At 46.9% G+C, this 27,086-nt stretch overlaps 1 protein-coding gene across 1 annotated transcript in view; it reads right to left on the bottom strand.

Annotated features, from left to right (window-relative positions):
* Positions 1-27,086, bottom strand: part of LOC119097417 (metabotropic glutamate receptor) — a 194,481-nt gene that overhangs the window by 105,460 nt on the left and 61,935 nt on the right. Inside the window, exons 8-10 of the mRNA XM_037220459.1 lie at positions 20,473-20,617; positions 5,702-5,953; positions 1,986-2,160 (exon numbers count right to left, since the gene is read on the bottom strand). Coding sequence (XP_037076354.1) covers positions 1,986-2,160; positions 5,702-5,953; positions 20,473-20,617 — 572 coding nt within the window. The remainder of the gene's footprint in view (positions 1-1,985; positions 2,161-5,701; positions 5,954-20,472; positions 20,618-27,086) is intronic.

The raw sequence follows: 27,086 nt of genomic DNA, 5'->3' as shown, positions 1-27,086 counted from the left end.
GATCTTCTTCAAAGGTAGCGCGCGGCAAAGCCCTCTAAATAAATCCCCTCCTCGATCGTCAAGCTGCCCCCTCGGGGAAAGGTCTTCAAATAGGCGTTGCCTCGGAGATAATGGCGACCTATGTTCTTCAACTAGAAAGGTAAGATGCCAGCTGATGGCACGTCAGACTGTACCCTGTCATTGCACAGTAGCCTTTTTATCCACCAGGTTGGGGTTCGGTTGCACGGAATTGATTGCTACGGCTGTTGACCTGACCCAGATCGGCTGCCCAGGTAAAAGTGAGCCTCACCGGAGAGCTATATTCACTCCTGGAAATCATAAGATCCTTCGGATAGCTAAATCAGCCACAAGCAGGGCATCTGCAGGCCCTCCATGTCTTCAGCTGGGGGACTTTTCTTGGTTCACATTTGTTGGGATGCATCTAGACATCTTGTTTCAGAGTGCTTGTTGGCGGCCCTGACGTTGTCAGCGATCTCTTGCAAGAGGCGGCGGAGTGACTACCGGAGGGCTGCAGACCACAAATTCAAAAGACAAAAAGGAAATGCCAAAAGGAAAAATTACAACGGCAAACAGTCAAAACGATAAAAGTCAACTGCAAACTAGCCTCCAGGTACTAAGTAAAAGACAGCACGTCCAAAAAATAAGAATCAGCTGCAAGGAGTCAAAAAAGCCGAAGACAAGAGAAACAGAAGTCAAATAGAAAACACAGACCATGTTATCTAACAGAGCACAATCTCCTGGTCAAAAGTCAGGCATTTATAAGACTTTAGATAAGTTCAATGCAATAAGGCACTTGGTCAGTTGTTAGCCCAGAAGCGCAGGAGGCTGGGAAGAGGAGTGGAAGTTGTTGTCATTGTGGCTTTGCGACGCACTCAGATACTGAGTTCACAGGGCGTCACCTGCCTCTCACAATGACAGAAAGCGTGGATACCGCATTTAATCGAATCCGGTATCTGTGGTTTTCCAGACGCGCAGTGGTTAACGCAGACGGTTAACCGCTTCACTATCGGCACCCCAGGCTAGGGCAAGGGGCAAATGTTAGGGGGTAAAGCCTCGCCCCCGCTTAGCCAATGGACCCCATTCAGTTAGCGGCCTCCTGACTGCATGGAACGCGCATAGATGTCCCATAATTAGATTGGAAGGCCCCTTCTCGCAAGGATAGATATCTTGAGGGACGACGATTTCTTACTGATGGCAAACGTTTTGACAAACTACATAATGTCACTACGTAAATCCCACCACACCTTGTTAAAATGCCGGATTGTTTTGGCAATGCAAAGCACGGTCCGAGTACAATTGGTGGCCGATTTCACTTGGGCAGTCAAATTTTCGGTTCTACCTGACGATTGCATTGACTGACGAGTGCATGTTAGGTTTTAAAAAGGACGTGCGATACAAAAGAGAACCCTGTGGCAATGTGTGTCACGATGCCACGACACGGCAAGTAGCAATCACTGGGGTTGCTCTAGAGCACGCCATAATCAGAGTATGACCTCATGAAACGAAGGAAACCCACTACTAATCCGGCACATCCGACGTCATGCAAGTTGTCTATCATTGCCTCCACATGTAGCTTCAAACCAAATGTCGGCATCGATCGCAGCTACGAAATGACAGCGCGGCCGACAAACACGAGGAAGGCTCGCGTGTGGCGGCGCCGCCTCCAGCGCCAATCATCGACTCGCCTTGCATCCCATTACCTGGTCATATTGACCGGGTCAATCCCGGCCTGATTGCAAGGCAGAGTCGAGAGCGCAGTCAGCCTACGTCGGCGCTCTGCCGGCGGCGAAGGCGGCCGAGGCCAGCGGCCGCAGACACATCGGTTGCTAGGAAGATGGGCGAGACCATGACGGAGATACGAACCTGTCACACTACGCACACAAAAGCGAGTGGAAAAGAGAAGTGACCAGACATAAAACAGTGCGGGGTAGTACACAACGGATAAAATGTGTACACTTCACACTGAAAAATACACGGTCTCCTACTTGAAGGCATAGGCGAAGGCCATGACGGCGTCGCTGACGAACTGCAGCTGCGCCTCGAACTGGGTGTTACTGCGGCTGACAGGTTCGCGCCCCGTGCACTGGCGCTCATAGTTCTGGTTGTAGAGCGTCAGCGGGCTCTCGCGGAACTTGCAGTTGAACTTGTGCTCCCAGTATTCTGTGGGAGCAGTCGGGCGCGTCTCAGTGAGCAGAAGCATTGGGGCGTGACCGCGGACTCTGTGCGCCGTTGGGCGGTCTTTGCACCAGTGGAACGTGTGACAGTATACTCCGGGCACCGATTGGGCGTGTGCACGTGCACTCTGTGGACTGATAAGCGTGTGACCGTGTACTCTGTGCACCGGTGATGACTTTGACAGTGTACTCTGTGCACTGGTGATGAAAGTGACCGCATACTCTGCGCACCGGTGATGAATGTGACAGTGTGCTCTGTACACCGATGATGAAAGTGTGGTCGTGCACTCTGCGCCCGAATGGTCAGTAGACTGTCCAGTGTGCAAGACATCACGCTGGTAGCATGGTTTGCAGTGACTGTCGTTTGCAGCCCGGCGGTACAGAAACAGTACCTGTAGCCAAATGAAAACAGCCCTCCCCGTGGCCACCTGAGTCTTTTCACTTAACTCAGCTGTTTCAACCACACCTAGCTGTCACCCTCGAACCTTCGCCCTGGCTTTCGCTTTCGCTTCTCCCTCTCAAACTTCCGCTCTCGTTTCAGCTGAGAGCACTGGTCTCTGCAGCACTTGTATCGTGAAAACCGCTCCAACTATTCCTCCTATGGCCACTGGACGACACGTCCCGTGGCCCTCCCTTTCCTGCTCTCCCGACGTCGCTCAGCCGTCGTGTCGTCCAACGCGGGGGGAAGGGTAGGGAGGAGAAGCCTCGAGACCACAGAACGAGCCAGCGGGCGACGATTGTCGCCGACGAATGTTAAGTATACCGATGAGCCAGAGACAAAGCGCCGAGCGAGACGATTATGTAGATGGTTGCCAGGGCGCTCGAGGTGGCTCCTGCGCCAGAATGGCCCGCATTCGCGAGTGCAGAGCGGTGCAAGTTAGATAAGAAATGTAGGATCTCAGCAAAGGCTCGGCGCGACTGCCAAATATCGCCCAGTCAGGTAAGCGCCGCGTTCTCTGCAGCCCTGGTCAACGTGTGCTGCAAGCTGCTTTGGTTTGGCTTTCGCATGGAATGCTTTTTATTGGTCGCGCACCACGAATGGTTCGCTTTAACCTTGGCCCCACTCCCGCCCTCTCTTTCGCTTTCCCCTCCCACCATCTCTCTGTCCCATTATTGCTTTGTCTCTTTATCACACCCTCTACCTCTCCATTTCGCCACCCCCTTCTTGTCTCTCTCACCCACCCTAGCCTGAGATGAGACTGACCACGCCCAGCCATTATGATTGTCCTGAGCCTGCAGCAAAAGGTAGGGTCTAGAAAACCGCCATATTATGCAGACATGCAAGTTTTCCGAAACAGCTCGTCCGATCGCCTTGAAACCTTCACCAGTCAATTCCGCCCAATGAGGTGAGTCATGGAGAGGCAATATCTAAAACTGACCTGAGGTTAAACACCTTGAAAACGCGAAGGGAAAATTAGACATACAAATGCAGACAACTCAGTTCTCAGAGCCTGTTGGACCGATCGCTATGAACCCGTCACCATTGGATACCCCATACCTGTTTTCCTTTTGCAGTTCCAAATTTGGTGACCCTAGGTCAGGCCAAAAGTCGTCCAATTCCACGAGGTCCAAAATTTTACCTGCAGTCAACTTATTCAGGAACTGTTTTGCTCCGATCATCTCCAGACCTTCACCACTCGATGGGAGACACCTTGTAGCTGCAATGCATGCCATGAAATCATACTCTTTTGTTGTTTTTGTAGTGCCAAAGCGCGCCGGCATTTCCATTTATATTTTTTGCGCTCGTGGACATTAAAGCAATGATATTTCTACATACTTTGTGCGCTAATACAAGGGCGTCTTCTTCGTTTTTGGTGAGCAAAGACACACAAAGTACACTGTACAAGAGCTATTTATTCGGCACATTTGGAACGACCGTAATGCTCGAATCAAGCATTGCCACCTTGGCGCACAACACACACGGTGAAGTTCAAGGTTCCCGTTCACCAAAGCAGTGAAGTCTTTTCTGTCAGTTTTGCCCCCATTGCTTATGGGATTTATAGCTCCGTGACAAGCTACACAAAGAGTGCAGACAGCATGCCCCAAGAAAGATTTTGAGATACTTGATTTGTCACAGCAGGACACTGACCGGTCCATTTCAGTCCAGGCTCAGTTCGATTCGACGAACTTCTGGACGACTTGGAACCAGTAACTTACAAAATACTGCTGAGGGGTCATGCACGTTATCATGACAAAACGGAATTCGCACGCCACACGCAATAATAAATCACGCACCATCACGTGTTCCACGGCCATGGTTCTATGCATTTTGGCGATGCCATGCACAATTTAGCGCGTGATTTTCAGCACAACACCTCCGCTAAATATAAATTAAACCCCCTAACAGCAGTCTAACCAAGCTGCACGCTTTCTTGGGAACAACCATGAAGGAAAAGGCATAGTTATAACTGGCACCATACATACAGCTTCAACAGAAAATTAGGGTAAATGGCGTGCCGCATGGTAAGGTTTGACAGCTATCGGCGTAGTAGATTCTGAGCTAGAAATTGCATGCAAGCAAGAGTTTCGGACGTTGCGAAATTTGGCGAGTTTTGACCTGGCCTAGGGTCAGGTTTCTCAATTGAATTTTCTGAATCGAAATTTAAAACTGCAAGTGGGAGTCAGGTATGTGGGGCATCCAATGGAGAAGGTTTGGCAGTGATCGGTTCGGCACGCTGTGGGCTATAAGCTGTCTGAAAGCAAAAATTTTAGACTTCGTAAAATTTGAAAACTTTGTATATGACCTAAAATCACCAAATTTGGAACTACAAGAGGAAAATAGGTATGAGTATACAATGGTGAGGATTTCACAGTGATCGGTCTCGAAGGCTTTGAGATCAAAGTTGCCTGCATTTGCATGCAACATTTTCCTTTAGCGTTTTCAAGGTGTTTGACCTCAGGTCAGGTCTCGATATTGCCTTCCATGACTTACCTCATTGCAAGGAATCGATGAAGGTTTCAACGCGATCGGACAAGCCGTTTCGGAAAACTTGCGTATCTGCGTCATATGCCGGTTTTTAGACCCTTCCGCATCAAAATGAGTCTGAGACGGGCTATTGAACTGTGCTTCTTAATCATGGGTGTTTATGCGGTAGCCTATTTCCTTTGATACCTTCATCAGCTAAACACTCGGGCGCCTAGAAGCCTCCAAACCGACCATTCATAAGGAGCAAAGAAATTGATTTGCTCGACTCGACCCCGCTAAAAAAATATATCATTTCCGGTCCTCTACTTTACAACTGGCCCATAAATGATGTGCACGGATTCCACCCACAAGTTTAGTCCCAAAACCAGCTACACCAATTGACTACTGGGCACACATTCAACAGTCGATGCGCGGAAATTGCATCATAAATCCTGGCGGTCCATTGAATTATTGATATTAGAACCGGCCGAGGTACGATAAATTTGCGTCGGCAGCCATCACCAGAGTCGGGCATGTCACCCTTTCACAATGCCCCTCTCCCGCTGAAACGCCTGTGCGTCCGCTCAGCGCCGTTACGTCACGCTAGCGCCGCACCACTGACCGGTGAACCAAGGGTTCCGCTTGTTGTTATCGACGGTGAGGTTGAGAAAGTACTCCTCGAAGCCGCGGATAGGGTTGGCTTGCGGCTGCACGGAGAGCGTGCCCTCGACCTCGGCCTCGTTGCCGTCCGAGACGAGCGAGCGTGCCGACCAGCCGTCCGAGCCGATCCACGAGAACCGGCCCGTGGCGTTCATGCGGCGCACGGCGCGCATCACACCAGCCACCTCCTGGTCCGAGCCGAACACGATTACTCCTGAAACAGCGGAGGGCGTTCATGTCCCGTTGGCCACCTCCTGGTCCGAATCGAATACGATCACTCCTGAAACAGCGGAGGGCGTTCTCATCCCGTCAACCACCTCCTGGCCCGAGCCGAACACGATTACTCCTGAACAGCGGAGGGCGTTTTCATCCCATCGGCCCCCTCCTGGTTCGGGCCGGATATGATCACTTCTGAACACGCGGGAGATGGTACACTTGATCCAATACCTTTTCCCGCCAGAGGAAATATGCAGCACCGCAAATTTGCCACCTGAAGCCAAGACCTGAGATGAGGTCACACGAATAACGCCTACCTCACACTGCCCACCGCAGCGCACTAAAGCGGTAAATCAGGAGCGGGCATAAGCCTGGATCCCCAAAAAGATCCCAGGATCCGACATCAGAGTCTCGTCAGCAAAGAATTTGAAGGAATCCTGGATCCCGCCCATGGGATGCAAGCATATGCCTCATTTCAGGAGGCCGACCGGAAGGGCAGAGAAACATGAAAATATTTTGTAACGGAGCATTTCATGGGTTGAATTTTACAACCCATTTCAGCTAGTCCATAACCAATCAATCAGCCCGCCAATCCGCTTTTCCCAGATTCATCAATCCAACCCGGTCCGGTCCGACGTACCAGAAAAATCATCAAATGAATCCGTACCAATTCGCTTCCACATTTAGGACTTTTTAAAAATCCAAAACAGCGAATTTGGTTCATCCGGGTCCCCTCAAGTTGTGTGTTAATTTTCATTGGAAGGTTCAAACTGCCATAAACTAGTGGGTGCCAAGAAACTTATCACAGTTTGTTGCCTATGGGGAATGCAATTTTGCAAGAAGACCAGAAAAGACCAAGGTTCATCAAGTTATTAATCATATCACAATTATTTTGGTCAATAACTCACTAATATGACTACATCACAGAAGCCAAAATCGCTTCTGGTTTCAATACCCGAGCAGCATAAGCATATTTTCTAACGTTTTTAGATTTCAGGTTAGGTGCAACATGCGTACATTCGCCACTCGACGCCTTCGCCAGCTCTCAGTTCATAAGCACAGAAAGACACTCATCTAGTATGCCGTCTGAATAAATAAAACGACCATCTTGCCTGTGTATAGATAGGACACACGTAATACTTCAGGTGAGCATATGGGCACACTTGGACACACCATTCTTGGAAACACCAACCGACGAAATAACCCCAACTGGGACCATTCTTTCCTGTAAGATTGCCGGCTACGTCAAAAATGTCATCCACGCGGGCGACTGTCCTGTGGCAGGTGCCTGCAGTACTCTTTCATCTGGGACAATGAAAGAATTGCGTCATTTCTGGACATTGTTGCTAAAATGCCAGGTGCTGAAAATCAATTTTAGTTGCAACCGTGTTTCACACAGCTTCATTAACACATTCAAACACTTAAAAACAATTTTATTCCTCATATAATGATAATGGTGCGTCACTTTTATCCTTTTGTTTGTTGTTCTCAGCTCGCGTAGTTAAATGGTACCATAGTCACTTCATTTAGTGGCGCAGCGTTTAAGCTAAAGTGTATACTGTCTCTCGTGGGCCGTGCCTGCCACAGACACAAAGACATAATTCTTGCATAGTCATAAAACGTGAAACGAGAGTAGAGTGTATTTTGCTCGTCATCTGAAATCCGCCATCGCCGCGGATGCTTTAATATTTCATGCACATGATAGCCACTTTCCAAAGACTTGAGCAATCGCGCAAGCTTCTCCAAACCATACCAAATCTTCATTTGAAGAACAAATGGAAGATCCTGGAATGACATGCTCAGCCATGTTAATACCTGACTTTAGGTGTGCAAATGCATTGTTTGCGTTCAGTTTGTGCATGTTTCATACAGGTGAGAGTAGAATAGACAGAACACAAATCAATCAGAACTTAACTTAAGCCAAACTTTTAGGCCGGGTGTTCGGAGTACATAACTCAAATCATGCAGCTAATTGCTGGGCGAGAAAATAGCCTAGGGTCCCTGGTTGTAGAGGCCAACTTGCTCATTTTTTTAGATACATTTATCACAAGAAAAAGGAATTTTTTGCGGGGATGCAAATTTTTCCTTCTAGTAAACATATGGAACTAAATCAGCTGAAGCAGGATGATTTAATTGACGAGGCTGTTCAACTCATGAATTTTTCCGAGTAAGAAAGCAGAAACCGAAGTGTTGCCAGGTAGTTCATCTTGTTCATATTTTTTTAGAGCGGAGCTTAGGTTTCAAACTTCTGCGGTGTGTTTTTCACCAACATAACATGCTCCGGCACCGTTTTTCAGCTCTAAAATGCTATGTCACCAATGGGTTAAAAGGATTCCTGACCAGGAGGAGTGGTAGATTTGTTATGATACGACAGTTTGTTGGATTATCAGATATTCTAAAAAAAACTACATCCATTATTCCTCGAAAGGAGTAGTGGATCTAGTTTTCTACAGCAGTGTATATGAGTGACACTCTTTCATACCAATTTGTCGATGTGATCTGTACATCCTAAACTTTGTTTATTAAATATTTGGCTATTTCTAACTTGTGCTTTTCAGCCTGTGTATGCTTTGCCTGGAATGTATCTAATGTAATGTATTGGTTTAAAGGTTTTTTCTGAGCAGATGTGTTCATTAAACATTTCAAAGACCATATAGTGATGATGTCGATTTCATTCAGGGTACTAGAATTGCTTTTGAACTAGGATGAGAGGGAAAAATTTCATTGCAAAAAGACCGTGCAGGGGTGAAAAAACAATTCACAAAAGATGGAACTCATGAGTTCGTGACTGATGCTTCAGCGAACAAAGACATCTATTTCAAGTTGGCATGGACGTAATATCATAAATCTGACAAAACTTTCTGGTTTCTAACACCTTAAGCCGTTTAAGTGAAACAGAATACATTAAAGCAATTAAAATACAAAAAAGCAACTAGATACAATAGTAATTTCATGACAGTGTAATGAGCATACAAATTATCAACACCAATAATTTGATGCTGTACTTTCCACTTCCCTTCCACAGCACTTTAACACAAAACAAAGCAATGGAATTCAATGACAAAATAACAGAAAATTTAACAAGCATAAAATACTCAAACCAAAAAACCTTGGATTCCTACACATCAGCCCATCACCAAGTCAAACACAACAGACGTACCTCTGGCTTTTGTTAAGATGGGGTCAGGGAAAACAAATATTTTGCCACTTTTTCTTACAAAATACCAATGCTTATTCAATGAAAGTAGCCTAACTATGCCTAACGTAAAGAGGTCTTCTTTCATCTCATCCTGTCTAACCTGTTCGTATCACAGCAGCAGTTGTGAGTTACTGATTCTTGCACAATTCCTGTTGCCACTTGCCATGCACTTACCCAACTTAACCTAACTTAGTACATATGTTGCACATCATCTCAACTCACCTATCTGTTGACACCAGCACTTATGATAAAAACATGATATAGCTAATTTTTGGCTAGTTTCAACTTGCAGTTTTATTAATTTCACTTGCGAAAGCTTGTTGACATCAGATAAAGTTGACAACACACCAATCAACATACTTGAAATCACCTTGAACAACTTATTTTGATTGCCATGGTTAACCGATGTCAAGGGCAATAATCAGTATGCTCCACAAAACAATCTCTTCTCCAAAAGTAACATAACCTTTAGATGACCATGCAAGTATTGCTGATTGTCTTCTCATCTGCAACAAAGGTATCTATTTAGGCTTGTTTATTCATACTTAATGACAAAGTTTGACGTGTTGGCTTCACATTTTAAATGAAATGGTCTGACCACTTGATACATACTAATATTTAACTCATATTATAATTTTTATGCAGCTTTGAGTATCCCCGTGTTAGAAATATAGTACAAACGTGCAGTGCAGTCATTTGCCAGCCAGCGAACCATGACATCTATAGAAAGCATCTGGTTAAAGCAGCCATGAGGGGCCACTTCAAGAAATTTGGGGCAAATAATCAAGAATATGGAACATAATAAGTTCCATGGCATGCATTGTGGCATCATTAATTGTCTTACGACAAAACTCGATTGATTGAAACAGAAAATGTCTATCTCTGGTTACCAATCATGTGCTGAAAGCAGGTAAGGAAAGCAATTACTTGGTTCACAGGAGGCTTACTGCCTTCTTCCTGTTCCCCCAGCACAAAAAGTCAGTGCCTTTTGCATGGTCTGCTGGCAGACAATGCCATGCCACTCACCCCCAAATATAAATATTAATCATGCCCACCGACCTACGAGACTGAAATGCGAAACAAGTAAGAGGTGTGCATGATCAACATCTCCAGAGGGCAGAATATCGCCATCAAGCACTTCTATATTAGCTGTGTCAGGTCTGACCCAAAGCTCTGTATGGCAGCATTAGGGTGGCCTTGTCAGGTAGCCTGGTGAGTTTGGACACTCGAAAGGCTTAGATTTATCATTATTGAGTACCGCCATAAACCAAGAAAACGGTTAAACGAGGGGTTTACGGAGCAAAAATGGCGTTAAAAATAAGTTCCGTGCTTCGAATTGTCTCCTTCATTCCCTGTGAATTGTTCACTCTTGGGTGCATATGAAACATGCTTGAGCGGCTGGCGAATTAATCCAATTTATGTATGAAATACGTACAAGTTTGCATTTGGAGAATCTTGCATAGAAATTGGTCAATATTTTAAGCAACGGATGGTATCTCTAAAGGCAATCCAAAAGAAAGGAAGGACAAAGTGGCATCACACTCGCATGATACCAAGAAAAATAAAAGTAGTTAGATAACTGTAAACACTGACACTTTTCTGGCAAAACTTTGTAATCAGCTGATTCGACTTAAAATCTGTTGAAATAAGTGCTCAAATGGTGATATTCATCTTGTAAATTTAATTTGGGAGGCATTTCTTGAAACCTTCACTCTTGCATTTCGGGAGCGATGCAATTTAGTGGTCAAGTTTCCTCGGGGAAAAATAAATACGTGGAGTAAAATTATCTATCAGGCCTTGCTGGTGTTTGCACTAGGCTCTGCTTTCGTGTTGTGGTGAGACGAAAAAATAGGGGATGCGTGAAAACCTTGCATTTGGCACACAACTGCCGATTGTAATGCATTTTGTAAACAAACCAAACTTAATGCGAACAAGCGGCTGGAGTCGCTGGGGTTCTTGGGCTTGGAGGTATCCTGGCGCCCTTGCTCTGTGGATACATAGACATGATTCAGATGTAGGTGAGGCAGGACATAGCCATAGGTGTCCAGGTTCTGTGGAGCCTCGTTTATGCTTGGTGGTTTCAAGTGAGCTCGGTTTAGATGACATCTGAAAACCTCAGAAAGGGAAGTAGGGGTTCGGCATTTGCAATTAGACAATGTCAGGCAGGAGTGAAAAATTCACATAAAATATGGGGAAAAGGAGTGAAAAATTCCTCCTCATAGGATGTTGCTTTACACCCAAAGTCGACAATTCTAGGACACTGATTTCATTCGCTTTCAATGCGTTCAATCTGTGTAGGCTGACAGATTTGAAAATTCGCTTGGGTCCTAATCCAAATTTTGGTGGAAATTTCTGGCGCGGTTTAATCCGGCCCGCAGAAGGATCCACTATCCGTGAAATTGATCAGATCTGTGAAGTGCTCTACTCTACGAAGCCTCTCGGTGCTGCCCCTAGGGGACCCACGCGGGTTCCTGCCCCTCCCCCCTGAAGATGAGTCCATCCATATCAAACTCCCTTGTTCGTGAAAACCATATACAACACCTCCTGGTCCATCTCAACGGGCTCATCCCTGAAAGCGCAGAACACGCCTTCAGCTCCCAGGTCGCTTTCTGGTCCGAATCGCATGCACCACATTTACCATTGCGGCAGCTGATGCATAACTGCAACGCCGCCTGGTCCGTACGAAATGTGGCCATTTCTGGAGGAACAAGAGCCAACGCATGGCAGCGTCTAACTCCTGCAGCCTATCTCATATGGGATCACCCTGGAATAACAGAATGACTAGTACCATTCCTTCTTTCCGTTTCAGGCTTCCATACGACTGCTAATTATTCTTCAGCGAAACATGCCACGCCCTCAAAGCCTTCTCCTAAAGCGAAGACGGCAGCAGCTTCGAGGAAGGCAGTAGAAGACACCTACGGGAAAAGCGTGGTGGTTTATCTCTACTGTTTTGACTCTGAGGGTACATCTGTTACCACGCATTGGAATTGCTTTCCTCTGAATGAATGACACAAGCACCACGTATCAAAGTCAAGGATTCCCTACCAAGATTTTACTTAGCTTCTTTTGTGCGGCGAACAAGGGGATGACTACGTCTTTCTGCGATTTATTGGGAGCCATGCCGTCTGCTGTCTGTTCCCAGCAGCACTGATTTGCTTTTGGGGCCAACTTTGGTGACGTCCGTGCGGAGCCACCATACGGGGAAAGGGACTCAGGGCTCACTGTTAGCCTATCTTTGATGATTGCTTAAATATATATTTATTTAGGTAAGATAAGGTAGGATATGCTAGATTGGATTAGGCTAGATACGTTAAATTAGATAGTTACGCTATGTTAGACATACACATTAGATTAGATGGATACATTAGATCACTTGGATATATCAGGATTGGATAGGTACATTAGATTTGATAAGGTAGACTAGATCAGACAAAATGCATGTTTCATACTAGATTGGATAGATCGAAGCATCGAATGAATAAGGGTTCTTCTCGCGGTCTCGTTCCTTGTTGGTAACGGAAGAGGAACGAAGGACATACCCATATATTTATGTTCCGTCATGAACCTTCATTCAAGCAGTACAATAAGTGTACGAGCATTCACGTCGTATGTGGTGGGGGGATCAAACAACGAGATATTTACATACAAGACAGAGTATTTAAGTGTTTCAGACGTTATTATGCATGACAAGATCACATGGAGTAGTTGACTGACCCTTGCACAGCTCCATCAGGGATGTCATGGCGTCAGACTCTATCAACTTATAGTAACTTCCATGGTATAACTTTGGACATTGTGTTTCATCTTCTATGCCTCTTGGGCGTCTCCATGAATTCCATGACACACAATTCCTAGCTGGCATAGCTGACATGCCATTCCGGATAGGAGGACTCATGGACCTACAGCTGGAGCTTTCAAACTGGCATGTGACAACTGCCAAACGGCAACTGATTGGTTAGAGTCAATGTTACCCGAAACAGGAATTAAGCCGCACGTTTTAGAAAAACCCCCGTGAAAAAGGAATCAAATTTTTTGAACATTTTGTATGAAATAGTGTTAAAATTGCACTACCTTGCCAAAGGAAAACGTCATCACTTTCGGGTTATTGGAGAGAATCGTGTCAAATGATTCCTGCCCTTCCAATGTAACGCTCTTGATAAAACACATTAATAAGAATGATGCATAGGTGAGCTGCCCCTCCAAACGCCAATTATCATGACCGTATTGCGTCATGTATATTGATTCAAACGGCCTAATATTTGACTTAGATATGGAACATTTATGCCAGACCACTTACACCGCGCCAACACAGGGTTGGACAGTCAGTGACATGGAATCTCGGCGGTGAATTTCGGTTATCATTCTGGCCCAAAAGATACTTGCACTTGCACTCTGTTAAGGTGTCACGCTGCAGCCCCACCATAGACCGGCAGGCATTATACGACATGACGGACGAGTGAGACTGGATAGGAGGGTGGTGAAGGTCTCATGCGATCGAGGAGGACTGAGTCGCACCTTTTGACAATACATATGACATATGTACGATCCCCAGGAGAGGGTAAAGTCAATGGCAACTAAACGCGTCGTTACGGAGGAGATGGCGCTGGATTGCGTCCAGCTATGTTATGGTTAAATGAATGAGTTTTTTTTACAGAAGCGCTAGGGTGCTGCAAACGAGCAGGATTGTTTTGATTAATTCATTTTGGAGGAGTTAAATGTAAGGTGGGATTAGATCACGTGGAGGATTTTCCAACGACAGAATTCGAAGACGGATGTCGGGCGGGATGAGCGGGACAGCGGTGGTTTTCATGGGAAGGCTGGTTGAACATTGCTTAATCAGTCCAGATGGTGATGGACTGCTACCTTTGTTCACACTTTATACTTCAAAGCATGTTCTTATTTTTACACACGCAAGGGTTATGTACGGTTGACGTTCCCGATTGTGAGCATTAGCGGTGTCAAAGCGCCCTCCTTTATTCTCTTCATTTCACGGTGGGTTGAAGATAGGCTTGCCTGTCCTCTCTCAGCAGGCACCCATAAATTTTTGCTAAAACCTCTAAGCACTATTAACAAAATAAGCCCGTTAAGACAATAGCCAAAGGCGGTCACATGGTTACTCAAAAAAACATTTTGATGTAAAACGCATGCCTTGGTGCCCATTTATCCTATATGGATTATTTGTTCCTATTTCAAATTAAGTCGGTTTAGAAATGTTCTGTTTACCACTGTTCTCAAATTGACGGAAGATCGATACACATAAAAATGTGCTAACAGCAGCTTACATCAAAATCTGCTGAAAACAATTTGCCTAAAACATGCAAATATACTAAGTCCATTAATCACGGTGGCAACAGTAAGCACCTTATGGCTGAGCGCGGTGGCAAAGGCAAATATGTGTGCAAGGGACAGGTAAAATCACACTCGCTTTCTCACAATTAGACCGTCGAGGTTGAAATATTAGCAGCGATTTAATTTATGTTTCCAGTTGAGAAGGTCCATCTTCCCTTACTTTGAACGGAAAGTGGGTCAAGAACACAGGGAGCCCGCTTTCTGGTATATTTTGGGGATAGGTTCAGGGTAATCCATTTCTCATGCTTATCCCTCGAAAGCGTATTTTGCAGAACTGCACCTTTGCTGTAAATGGATATAAGAGACAGCGATTTAATTTAGGTTTTGCTGATGGATGCGCGCAATAACCGCTGAATTTTCGAAAACTTTGTTAGGGTTGGGTCGATTACGATTGCCCTTTGCTTGCTATCATGTATCGCTAAAGTAGAAGAGCTTATTTGTGGCAGAGGTGGCCAGTTGGAAGAAGTAGTCGGTTCTGTCGCAAATTTGGGTATGATTATGCGACATATCTGTAAGATGTTGACCCGCAATGCTGGCGATGATCTTCGACTGCAGCCCCTATCAGGACGTGGGTGAAAGAACCCCGGCCCGGCGGGCTGCGTCCTTGAATATCGGAGGAAATGCTGGACCGATGGAAGCTTCTCTGAGATAACAAGGTGGGTCCTCTATCTGGATCAAACGTCACCAATAGCGAGCAGTCCACCCTCGTCGACCTCACGACCCATTTCCTGCACAGGAAAAAGGCGGGGTAGGCAAACAGCAGTAAAAAGGCCTCTTGCATTGGTCGGAACCCCTGGAAAAATTAGGGGCCTCACAATACTGAATAGGGATCCTCTGCAAGCAAGGGCCTAGAGCCGGTCACTAGCCATTTTCTGAATAGCGACACAGAACGAGCCCCCCCCCCCCCCCAATATCAGTGGGTCCCTTACGTTAGTCGGAGGCTCTCTGACAATGACAAATTTCTGATAAATTACACTGAAAGGGTTCACAATGTGACAATGGAAAAGCCTGGTGTCAGCCAATGGAACCCAGCACCGAACGGGGAGCTCTCGCGTCCAACTTCGGCCAGGGGTGTGATAAAGTGAATTAAAATCCCTGTGTCATTCATTGGAACCCATGAGTGGTGAGAAAACCTTTGGTGTCATTGAAGGCTCTGTGTTAGGTGGCCTCCTACGTGAGGGATCAGAGCATTGTGTGATGCATACCTGTGAGGACCTCCCGATCATTCAAGGGGTTCCGGTCACGGTTTTACCAGAAAAGTGGTCGCCATGTACCCCGAAATGGGATGGAAAGGCCCTCCTTCCACCGACCAGGAAAGGAAAGGAGCCCCCCCCCCCTTGTGTCTTACCAGCGGGGCTCCTTGACCGCGAAAGGTAAGGAGTCCCCTGATGTTTATTCCATGTGCCCCTCAATGTATCGGGTCTTAAAAGCTGTATGAAACTACGCAGCCTTTTCTTTAGATTTCCAATCCCCTCTTTTTATTTTTCAAAGCAGTTCTCCTAACTTACCCCAGCTCCTGGCACCAGCCTCAGAGCGGAAGCGATAAGCTAGGTATCATCGGCATAGGCCTGAAGAGGATAGGACCGACCAGGAATCCCTTAGAGATGCCGTGAGTCAGGGAAAGAGAGAGAAACTCCCTTTTCACTACCTGCCGCCCGCCAGCAAGGCAGCTCTTGAAACAACTCGGCTCAACATCATGCTGTTGAGGCTTTGTCAGTAGGACGTCATGGTCGACACCATCGAAGGCACGGCTGAGACCAATCGAAGTGACAGTGACGGTGTGACCAACGTCCATCTGACGTACCACCGATACAACGGCGTCGACAAGGGCGTCCTCCGCCGAGTAACATGGTCTGTATGCATATTGTGATGGAACTAGAAGAGTATGGGCATGGCCTGCGAGGTGAGACGACACCTGCATGCGCTGGCAGTGCGATAAGAGCCAAATTTGGGAAATGGAATAAAGAATCAAATCTTCCAGAAGGAAGGGAAAATACACGCAGCAAAAGATGAGATGTTGTCGTTGTAGATGACGATGAAGACGGTGGTGAGATTAGACGATGAGGCCCGAGAACATAGAACATTTGCGCCACGCATGCAGTGGCATACAGTCAGGTCCCACAGCCCCCGAAGATGACAACCGCTCATAGCCCCCGGTGGGATAGACAAGATCGGTAGGGGGCAACATTAGATTGGTGGTAGTCGCAGCACGGCGGCACAGGTGGAAGAGGAGTGGCCCACACTCCCGAGACAGGACGCCACCAATTTGGCAGCGATGACTTTGAGTAATGCCCACTTCCACGATGCCCCTTTCATTGTAATTAATTTCGTTTTTGCGAGAAAAAAAGTCGAATTAACGAAACCTTATAACAAAATGCGTCCTGATGAAAGCGCTGCTTTGAGAACCGAAGGGGTATATTATCCTTTTATGTTCTCAACCATTGGAGGGTCCCATCTCTAAGTCATTGAAATAACACACAAGAAAAATGTCACCCAAACAACCTAATAACCACCAGCGGTTCTCCAAGACCGGTACTGGGCCATGGATCTCTGCATCGCTTTTGAGGCGATGTGCAGAGCGGCCGAACGGTCGTCGCAGGGCGGTCATTGCAGTCGCTGCTCTTTTGTCTTTGGTTTCTGGACGCAATCATCCCTGCGACCGCGCCCCGATTAGATGGCAATCAACCGAGCACCCGGCCCAACGCGAAGGCCGGAAACTGTCCGCCCGGCACGTCACCGGGGCGCCGGCCAGCCATCTCCCGACACGTCACCGGGGCGCCGGCCGGCCATCTCCCGACACGTCACCGGGGCGCCGGCCCTCCATCTCCCGGCACGTCACCGGGGCGCCGGCCAGCCATCTCCCGACGCGTCACCGGGGCGCCGGCCGGCCATCTCCCGACACGTCACCGGGGCGCCGGCCAGTCATTTCCCGACACGTCACCGGGGCGCCGGCCGGCCATCTCCCGACACGTCACCAGGGCGCCGACCCTCCATCTCTGGACAAGTCGCCGGGGCCCCAGCCCGCCAGACACGTCGCCGAGACGCCGACTGGCCATCTCCCGACATGTCATAGAGGCGTCAGCCGACCATCTCCCCACACGTCATCGGAGCGCCGACTGGCGATCTCCCGACGCTTCAACGTGGCTTGGTACGACCCGCTGCCAAGCAGGCATATCTGCACCGAGCCAGTTGAGACCACAGTGAGAGCATGAGGAGGGGAGAGGGTCGACGTAAATGGCTTATCGAATACCGGCAGACAAAGCGCTCTGGCAGTACCCGAAGCAAGGCGTGGATGACAACTGCCAGGAGGAGCTCAGGCCCGTTGCCCGGGTAAAGGGAAGTCCTGGAAGGCCTCTTCAGGGAATCGCCTGGGACTCTGATCCGCTCTCAGGTCTGGATCTAATGCATTTTACGACAGACTGTCCGGTATCTGACACCCTCTTCTCTCAGGTCAAGACGAAAAGTGCGGCATGGGATATTCGTTTGAGAAGAATCTGTTTACGAAAACGTTAGCAATCAGATGAACCACCTATGTGTCATGGCCTCAAAAGATAAATCTTGCCTTCCAGCACAGTATTTTTCACATAAAAAACATGCTATAAGAACACAAAACCACGTTTTTAGAAACGTGTTTCCTAAAAGCGAAATTTTGTTGTCCATAGCAATAACATTTTAAGTGAGTACATTTCCTCTCATACCTGATGCTTACTTTAATATCTTTAAACGTAGAATATTCCCTTCAAAAGCGCACAATGTGCTCCAACGCTTCTCACCACCTCGTCACCGCAGGCTTTCTTCACAGTTTCAGTTCCTTGTGTATGCCCTTAGCCTACACCCCCCTCCCCAATTTTTTAAAAATATTCCTCCGCCCTTCGCCTCAATTAAAGGGATCTAGTACGAAACCAACACAAGGTTGATGTCAGCAGATGCACACGATATTTTTGAAGAACTCAAACCCCTTCAATCAGATCTATATGCAATATTATGACAATAAAGACGCTATATCACGCGGACAAGAGAGAAGTAAAAGCCTTATTCCTCGGAAAAAACAACAGGGGAATGCAGATATAGATGCGTTTATATTTCGACAACATGCTTTTATCGAAACGAATAGCAGCAGTAGTTAAGTTTCGATAAGGGCATGTTGCTGAAAAATCAACGCATCTATATCTTGATTCTCCTGTTTTTCTTCTCTGAGGAGTAACATTACTACCACTGTTTTATCCATGTGAATAGAGTTGCTTGCAAATGCACTGAACAACTTCGTTATATCAACGGCGTCAAGCCAACAGTTTACTAAATCTGCGGTGCATGAGACAGTGTGCGAAGCCTACCCCGGCCATACTCACCCTCTTATCTCAAAGCCGCTATCCCTCTCAGCAGCTGGCCTGGGACATCAGCATTGATATAGTATAGTTTGTAGCATATTTATGTTACCTGCTATCCTGATTGAAGCTTTTATGTTTGGCGGCATTTTGTGGTCCAATGTGTCCACATATCGACACGGCAATGCCTCGACATGTGCTCTGCACAACCCCACGCTGCAAGCAGCAGCCAATACATACCAATACTTTGCAACGAACGCTTTAGTTTCATTTTACTGGGATGGTTTGTTGCAATTTGTCTCCATTTTTGCAACTGTGTCAATAAATAGCTCCCAAAAGTGTTCATTTTTGTCGTCGATCATATCCTGCAAATCGGTAGCTCCTTCACCACTGACTTCACCACACAGACCACGGACCAGTTCAGAAAACTGGCAGTATGCTGCAGCCTGAGTGTGATGGCACCATGGCAAGCACTGAACACTTTTATTTACCGGGCGTTTGCCGGCTGTTTCACATAGGCAACAAGAAGCATGTTCGCTGATTCGTTTGTCAACTGCATGCGAACAAGCTTCGGCTGCGGCAGGTGCAGCAGCAGCTGCAGCAGCAGCAAGGATCTCAATGGCGTGACAGCTGAACCGAATGCGTTCACGGAACTGATCCACAAAGTGGCTACTGGAACAGTGCATGAGCTGCCCGTCGTCCAGCGCAGTCCTACCAGTGGCGACGTGACCGAGATGACGTCAGCTGCACCTGGAGACCGCAGCTCTAACCTCCTCTGACCTGACATCTGATTTCTCATGATCTTGCTGCCAGCGGGACGGGCTCGTCCGACGTAGCGAGCCCCAAAGTCGGGTCGCTAAACCACGCAAAGTAAGGTAATGTCCTCGCTCATGGCTTACACGCTGTTCTCTCTCATGTGACCTTGATTTACACTTTCCGTTCGCTTTAAAGGGGATGCTCTACGTTTGAAGATATTAAAGTAAATATCAGCTAGAATGGAATGAGCTTTCTTATAGCTACTGGTGTGATTTTAAGTGGAAAAGGCTACTTTAAACAACACAACTTTTCTGTTCAGCAAATCTAATTCTCAATGTTTGATTATGCCATCATATCTTGTACCACATTGATTAACCGCCGGTTGACGGCCGTTTTATCTCGAAATAGTGCTCACGAATGTCAGATATCAACGAATCGATAATTATATTGGCTTTGGTTTCAATCGTCGCATTGTCAATAGAGTAACAGGATTGTAATAACGTTATTTAGCGAATACCGTCATGAATGACTGGGTGACTTTGAACTAGTCTCGAAAACGAATGCAAATCTTCGCGGGCGTTTAGCTCAGAAGCTAGAAGGATTTATTTCTTAAGAAGGGCAGTGCTGTGAACTGCACCGAATGATGTTTAAGGTATTTTTTCAGTTCGAAACTCCATACAAATGTGGAACACTCGCTTGACGTGATGCTACGATTTCAGCAAATCACAATTTCAGCACATCAGACATGCACTCAGTATCGCGCTGTCGCTGCCCCTTCGGTCTAATGTTGTGGATCATGGCAGGTCGGTGGCGACTTTGTTCCGCTCTACTAGCAAAACAGCCTGAATGAGCGTGAGAACTACGCCGCCCGGTGGGCTAGATTCTGACCTTTCGCACGTTCCTTCGAAAGGAGCCGCTGCACGATCGTGTCGTAGGCCGTCTCCTTGGCAACCCCCGAATCTTTCTTCAGCTTCTCTTTTACAGCGATGCAGATGTTGTTTTCAGCCAGTAGACCCTCCAGAGCTTCAAACGCCTGTTGTAAAAAACACGACATAAATGATGTGGCGTGTGAAGCGATTGTGCGGGAGTGGGTGCAAACAACTCGGACATCGATAACTTGGCCAAACACGAACAGGCTGATGTCATCACTACCACTGCTTGCGTTTGCAGCAAGAGGTGGCTTCGTTAACAGATAAGAAATAACACTAGTTTTCGCTCATGAATGTTCCAATAACGGAACAATAGTGGTGGCGTGAAAGCAATCAAGAGTTTCTAGGGCTTTCGAGCAGAGTGACTTTCAATGTTCTGCGGAAACGTTTTAGGGAAAGAAGGAAGAAGAAAAGAGCGAGGCGCTTGTACCGATGAAATACCCAAGTTTGTTCTCAAGCATCTCAGCAGCCTGGCGGTTTACGTAGGTAGCGGCTGATGTAGAAGAGCCTTGTGAATGTCCTGCGTGCCAGTGCCACCTTCCCAGTGGGTAAAAATCCATCTTCAGGTGCCAGTGACACCTTCGTGGGCACAAATCCATCCTCTAAACTGTCGGATAGGGATTCGCAAGTGGTCTTACATAACAAGTCTGGTGCGGCTCTTCTTCTGGTTAGATTGATCCACATTACCGCGCTGTATCTGCAGGTTCAAGTGGTTTGATTTGTTGGTTTTGATTTGTTTTTTGTTGGTTTGTTCGGATAATCAATGCTAAGCTCATATTGCTTTAGAAACCGCTGATCCTCAGGGCTTCTCCACTATAGGTTCAGCTGTCGAACCCGCGAACCCGCGCACAATGCGCTGCTACAATATGCTATTAGAACAGTGCTTGCACTCAAGATCTGAGAAGTCAACAATTGCTAAAAGATGGCCAGATGATGCGTGCGGACGAGCAAGGGGTGCATCATTCAGAAGGCAAACCTCAAATATCATTGCGCTGTCTGGTTGAGGTAGGCGAAGGATGCTCCGGGAAATTTCAAATACGCTTGGTGAGACAAAGGTTCGCACATGGTATGAAAAGTCACTCTTTAGAAGCTTAATAATACTCTCAAACTTACTTTTGTTCATCGTCGACAACTTTTCTGTCCCGGCGCAGCGTTTGTCATTCTGATTGTAATGCTTGTTTATTCCGTTTAGTTTTGTTATGTTGCGTTTCCATAATGATTGCAACATCTCCCCTAAGCATGTGCAGCAGGAAGCCAAGTTAAATCGGCCCCCTAAAGCTGGCACAAATACAGTTCATGTTGGTGATGAGAAAATGCATACTATTGGGAGCATTGAACTTGATTGCTTTGTTGTTTCTGCAATTGTCCGTGTAGTTACAGCCTTACTTCTTCTAATCTTGGCGACCGACTGACTGACTGAAAATCTGCTATGATGCATGTTGTTTGCCTTGAAAAAGTGTGCAGAATGCCGCGATCGTCCAGGCGCTCAGAGACAGAAGCTTTTTTAATCGACCGCTTTTAATTGAGCTTCGTTATGAGCCCGGCTTGTATGGATATATTTCTAAACATTCATCTGGGACACAGACCAGACATTCTGGTTTTCATTTTTATGACCCTAAATACCCAATTGAAATATAGGTTGACGGGAAAGGAAAATCCATGCTTGGATTAAATGGACCAGCATCAAACAAATAACTATGTTTTACATTTCAGAGTTTCTGATTGAGCCACAGCTGGTAATTTCGAATACGGGTAAAAATCAATATCTTGTGCTGCTTTTCAGAACTCTGGTAAAAGATGCACGTGCATGCTCTTCAGCTGCTCCTTTAATAGCAAATAAAGTTACAGCGCTGACAGGTCCTGGACATATGGGTTTGCGCAAAATTTGTACATCATGGCTTCCTTGCCGCCCATGCAAAACCAAAGGGCACCGCACGTATCTCAAAAATGGGAAGTGGAGACATCTGCCCCCCCCCCCCCCCCTCTGCTGTCCATGTGACTTATAGCAGGTAGGCATTTGAATATATCGTAGGATTATTTCAAAACAAATGCGTATCTCACTTCAGTTCAGATGTAACATGCGTTTTCTCTCTTGATCATCGCATCAGAATAATTAGCCCGAAATTGAAATGCATGCACCTGTTGGCTGAATACCTGGATTCTAAAGCGGTCCATGGAGCAGATAGAACAAGGCTAGAAACATGGCGATCCCAGGGGCATACAACCTCGGTGCATCCATATTGCATATGCTGGTAAACGCGTGTGCATCTAGGACATTTCGTCAGGTCTACATTCTTTTGTAAAGCTTATGCGTAGTAATGTATCCAGAAGTACATTCATGTCGCTAAATGCATCATGTAAAAACGTGGAACGTTGGTAACAATGGCATATTATAACTTCTATCTCCCAATTCACCGTCCTCAATTATATTTTTATTTCTATATCGTGTGATTTTGAACTGTCCCGCGTGATCATTTTCAATTCCGTTGCTTCAGTACCTTCAAATGTGTGTTTACACTAGATGCAGGTGCTTATCCTTGATTGTGTTAACCCTGAATGTAAGTGCTTAGCATAGATGTTTACCTTATGGTTACCTTATCTTGTGCTCGTAGCAGTAATTATCCTAGATTAAGTGTTTATCCTAGCAGAAAATAATCGGATCTCGGAAGGAGGTCACAAATCTCCGTTGATATGCCTGCGAAAAACCGCCGTGTTGAGAGGATATAATATCCCGTGTAACCTGACATTGATATTTGGCCCTTCGGGATTCCACCCAATCTCAAGAGCGTGTTTCCCTTTCTATCAGTTCGGCGTCGGCATCGCCGCGGTGCCGGCACGGATTTGCCCGGCCGGCCCAGCACAAACAACGCAGAAGTCCTTGTCTCGGCTATCCCGCCGCAACCGGCCGGCGACACCAAGATTCCTGATGTTCAAGTTTGCACGCTAGTGTTGCTCTGTGTGGCGGCTATAGTTATCAGCTGAAGACAATAATCGGGGATACCGCTGTCAAACTAGATTTTCTATCGTTGCGAAAAATCATTTTTAGATCAGCGACGGCTCTCATTCGTCTTGACTGGTCGAATCGGGACAGTGCAGATGGGTCCAGATCATAATTGCCTGTTACCACTTTCCGACGTCGGAGGGATAATACTAACGGGAGTGGCGCGATTCAGCAATATTCTGAAGGGAAAGAGGACTTAATGTGGGTCAAAAATATATTTCCAGACAAAGATATCTGATATTTTCCAATGTAGATGCTTTCAGTAAGCATTCGCTCAAAGCTGATCAGCTGTAGTATTTGTACTCTCTTTGTGTCATGCTAAGTCAATGTAATCGCATGCTACTGGGCCGTTAGGTTAAAACGTAAAGCACAAATGATTGCAAAGGTTGGGAAACAACTCTTGGTTAAGGGTAAGACCACAGCTGTTCTTCTGCTTTCGAAAGAGATGGGAACCAGCAGAGGTAACCATGCGAACGTGACCTGTCAAACACGTCTCGGGCGTCAGCTCGGTGTCCATAAGTTCAGACCGAAGACATCGCGACTAGGTTCAGGAAATCAGACTACCATTCATACGTATGTTGACCCTGCGAGAGATAAGGGTGTTAAATTGCCTTTTCGCGGTCGGTGTGTGATGGAACTGCTACCAAAACATTGACAGGATAACAGATAATCACTTCCCACGGCCCGTCTGGTCAGTATCGAGCACTCTGGGAATTGTGTGGATGCCAAACGGCAGGCGAGATGGACGGCCGTGGCGTACGGGCCACCGACCCCGGCACGACCTGGGCCGAGCCGGCACCGCCCGCGCAGAGAGCGCTTGGCAGCCCAAAGCAGCGTGTTGCATGGATTGGATTGAACCGTCGACAAAAGATGACTTTTGGGGCGGATTAGATTGAACCGTCAATAGAAGATGACTTTGTGGGGCGGATTGGATTGAACTGTCAATAGAAGACGACTTTGTGGGGCGGATTGGACGGTGCCAGACGGTCTGGGCTGCACACGGATGAGGACGGCACCCGATTTTAGGTATTATCAGTCCATACGGATTGAACAGATTCAAAGTAGCTTTTATCCTACAACGATGTTGGGTTTCTGTTATGGGTAGTGGAAAGATTTCACGACTTATAAATGAAAAGATGTTGTTTGGTGTAATATTTCACGAAGGCGACTACTAATGAATAATGAGAGCAGCAGTCTGCTTAGTGTCAAGTAGGTAGTATTCAGTCATTCACATCATGGATGCACATTTCCCTGCTGTTGAAAAAACAAACAATGCATGCTTAGATGTATGCCAGTGTTTTGTTTTTGGTACTCTTTTATTAAGTGTTTGTCTTCAGTGGGGGGGGGGGGGGGGCAGGGGAAGTCCAGCACCGCCTTAAGTGGAAAGTAGACAAAATATGGGAAAATGACAGCTTTGGGGATAACTTTCGTTATTTTCACTGTTCAGCTACATCCAACTCATTTTATCAAATTGCGCACAATTGAAGATGGAGCTTCTCATTACCCTACAAAACAGTAAATTACGGATATGGGACAGATAACTCACTTTTCACAACATGCAACCACTTCCGTGGATCACGATCAGGATTAGAGCCATAAATGTCCGGGTATTATGATTGTGTCAAATGCTAAGGGTGGCGTTAATAATAACATTTTATAAGGAAGATCTCTTAAGAACGGTTAACAATGGCATCGGAAGAACATGGACATATCAAAAGCTTTCCACGTCGAAATGTTTCTAAAGCTTGATAGAGAAACTGGAGTCTTTACAATGGCGCATCGCTCTTGCAACTTGCAGCATAATCGGGTATCCCCTGAAACAATTGTAGGCGTTCAAATGCCTTCTGAGGTTTAACTCTGTGACCTGGCCTCAGCCAGTGACCGCCGCTGATTTTAGGTCGCAATTTTGACGGAAGCCATTCAGTCTTCATTCAATCACTTAATCATCAATTATTCGTCCCGGGTGCATTGCTTCCACGGCGTTTGTCAGCCAAGGCCACGCGCCGGGGCACAGTCCTGACTGAATTGCGAGCTGCAGGCGAGGAAGTGGCGGGTCAGGTAGGGACGTCCTGGAATGTCGCTGTCCGATCAGCCGGCCCGGAGACGGGCGGCGAAGGCAGTCCCGTCTCTGCAGCGCCTGCAGTGACCGGGCCGGCGGCTGGCCGCAGCACCGTCATCGATCAGATGGCGAACCGTGCCGACTCCATCGGAGGTCACGAGAGGCGGGCCGCGCGGCAGCGCCGGCCTCCGAGCCGAGCCGAGCCGGCCGCCGGCCTGGCCCCGGGCCGACCTCCGTGCAGGACAAGATCGCCGTCACCTGACGGGCACACTGCAGCTTGGCGCTACAGCGCCAGTGCGCTGGCACCTGGCCTCCCCCACAAAAGTCGGCAACGTCGAGACTCAGTCTCTGTTCGTACATTCGTTTGTGATGAGCATTTTATCGATGTGCAAGTCAATTCTGTGCATTCTGACTCCGTCATCCATTAAAACGCTGCCCGGATAGGGCTGAAAAGCCCATCCGGTCAATCAGAGGCCTTTCTCGAAATGTGTTATTAACCGGGATACCATTCTGTTTAATCCAACCAAAACATTCTTTAAAATCTTTACAACCAAAACTCAACGTCTTCTCTTTCAGGTCATCAAAATATGGCCTCGTCACCACAGATTTGCAGGAGACGTAAGCATTTTACTCCGTTGATTGCTCATCACTCTCCCTGAAGACTTGTGCTTAAGTATGCACCTACCGCTCTGACGTTCATGCAACCAGGTCGCCCGAATCGCGTCGTAAAGTAGCCAACAAGAAACAATCTACCTTTTAGACTCCTGCATGATTGTCAAATCCAGATATGTATTGACATTCCGCAAGGGCGAGCTTGCTGTGCATTCGAACATAATTCGATTTTATATGCGCCCGCACCGCTTTCCCAGTCTGACATAACTTATTCATTGAATGTAACAATAACATTCATGCAATCTTGTTCGACCTGGGCTAGATGCTGGGCTACTTGCTGCTTACTGTTTCCAATAGTCAGGGACGCAAAATAAGTTGAGAGAGGAGGGGTGGAGGCCTGAGCAATGGAAAAATGACGTAAACCACCTCCTGACTATGCCAACAAACAGGTTTCTACCCGATTTGGCCCGCTTTCCTCTTAAGGTTGGGAAGCCAGAGTTGGAAGATAGCCCCATAACGGAACAAAAAAACGACATCCCTGGTTATCAATTGGTTACACCTCATACCCTCCATCGAGAGGCATTGTAACGTCTGCACGACTCGCAGCAAGGCGCCGGGAGCATCCAGCGCCGTGCCCGCCTGTGATAGTTGCCACTGGTGTTACCACGCCTCTGAGGTGGAGGGACAGGGCCGGATGGTCGGGACAAAGTTGATCTGGGGGAAGCGGGACATGGCAATGGTACTTCAAATGGAAAAGGTCCCCCTACAAAAAGGAAGGGGCATTATCATCAACGTTACGGGACAAGTTTTACTTGGATCCATACAGCTACAATCGTCCGATTTAGAAACTTTGAAGAGCAGAAAGAAACAGCCCCCTAAGTTTTGCAAATTCAACGCGAAC

Source organism: Pollicipes pollicipes, unplaced genomic scaffold, assembly GCF_011947565.3.
Source record: "Pollicipes pollicipes isolate AB1234 unplaced genomic scaffold, Ppol_2.1 Scaffold_4295;HRSCAF=5057_pilon_pilon_pilon, whole genome shotgun sequence".
NCBI lineage: Eukaryota > Metazoa > Arthropoda > Thecostraca > Pollicipedomorpha > Pollicipedidae > Pollicipes > Pollicipes pollicipes.
This window is presented reverse-complemented; position numbering and strand designations above follow the sequence as displayed.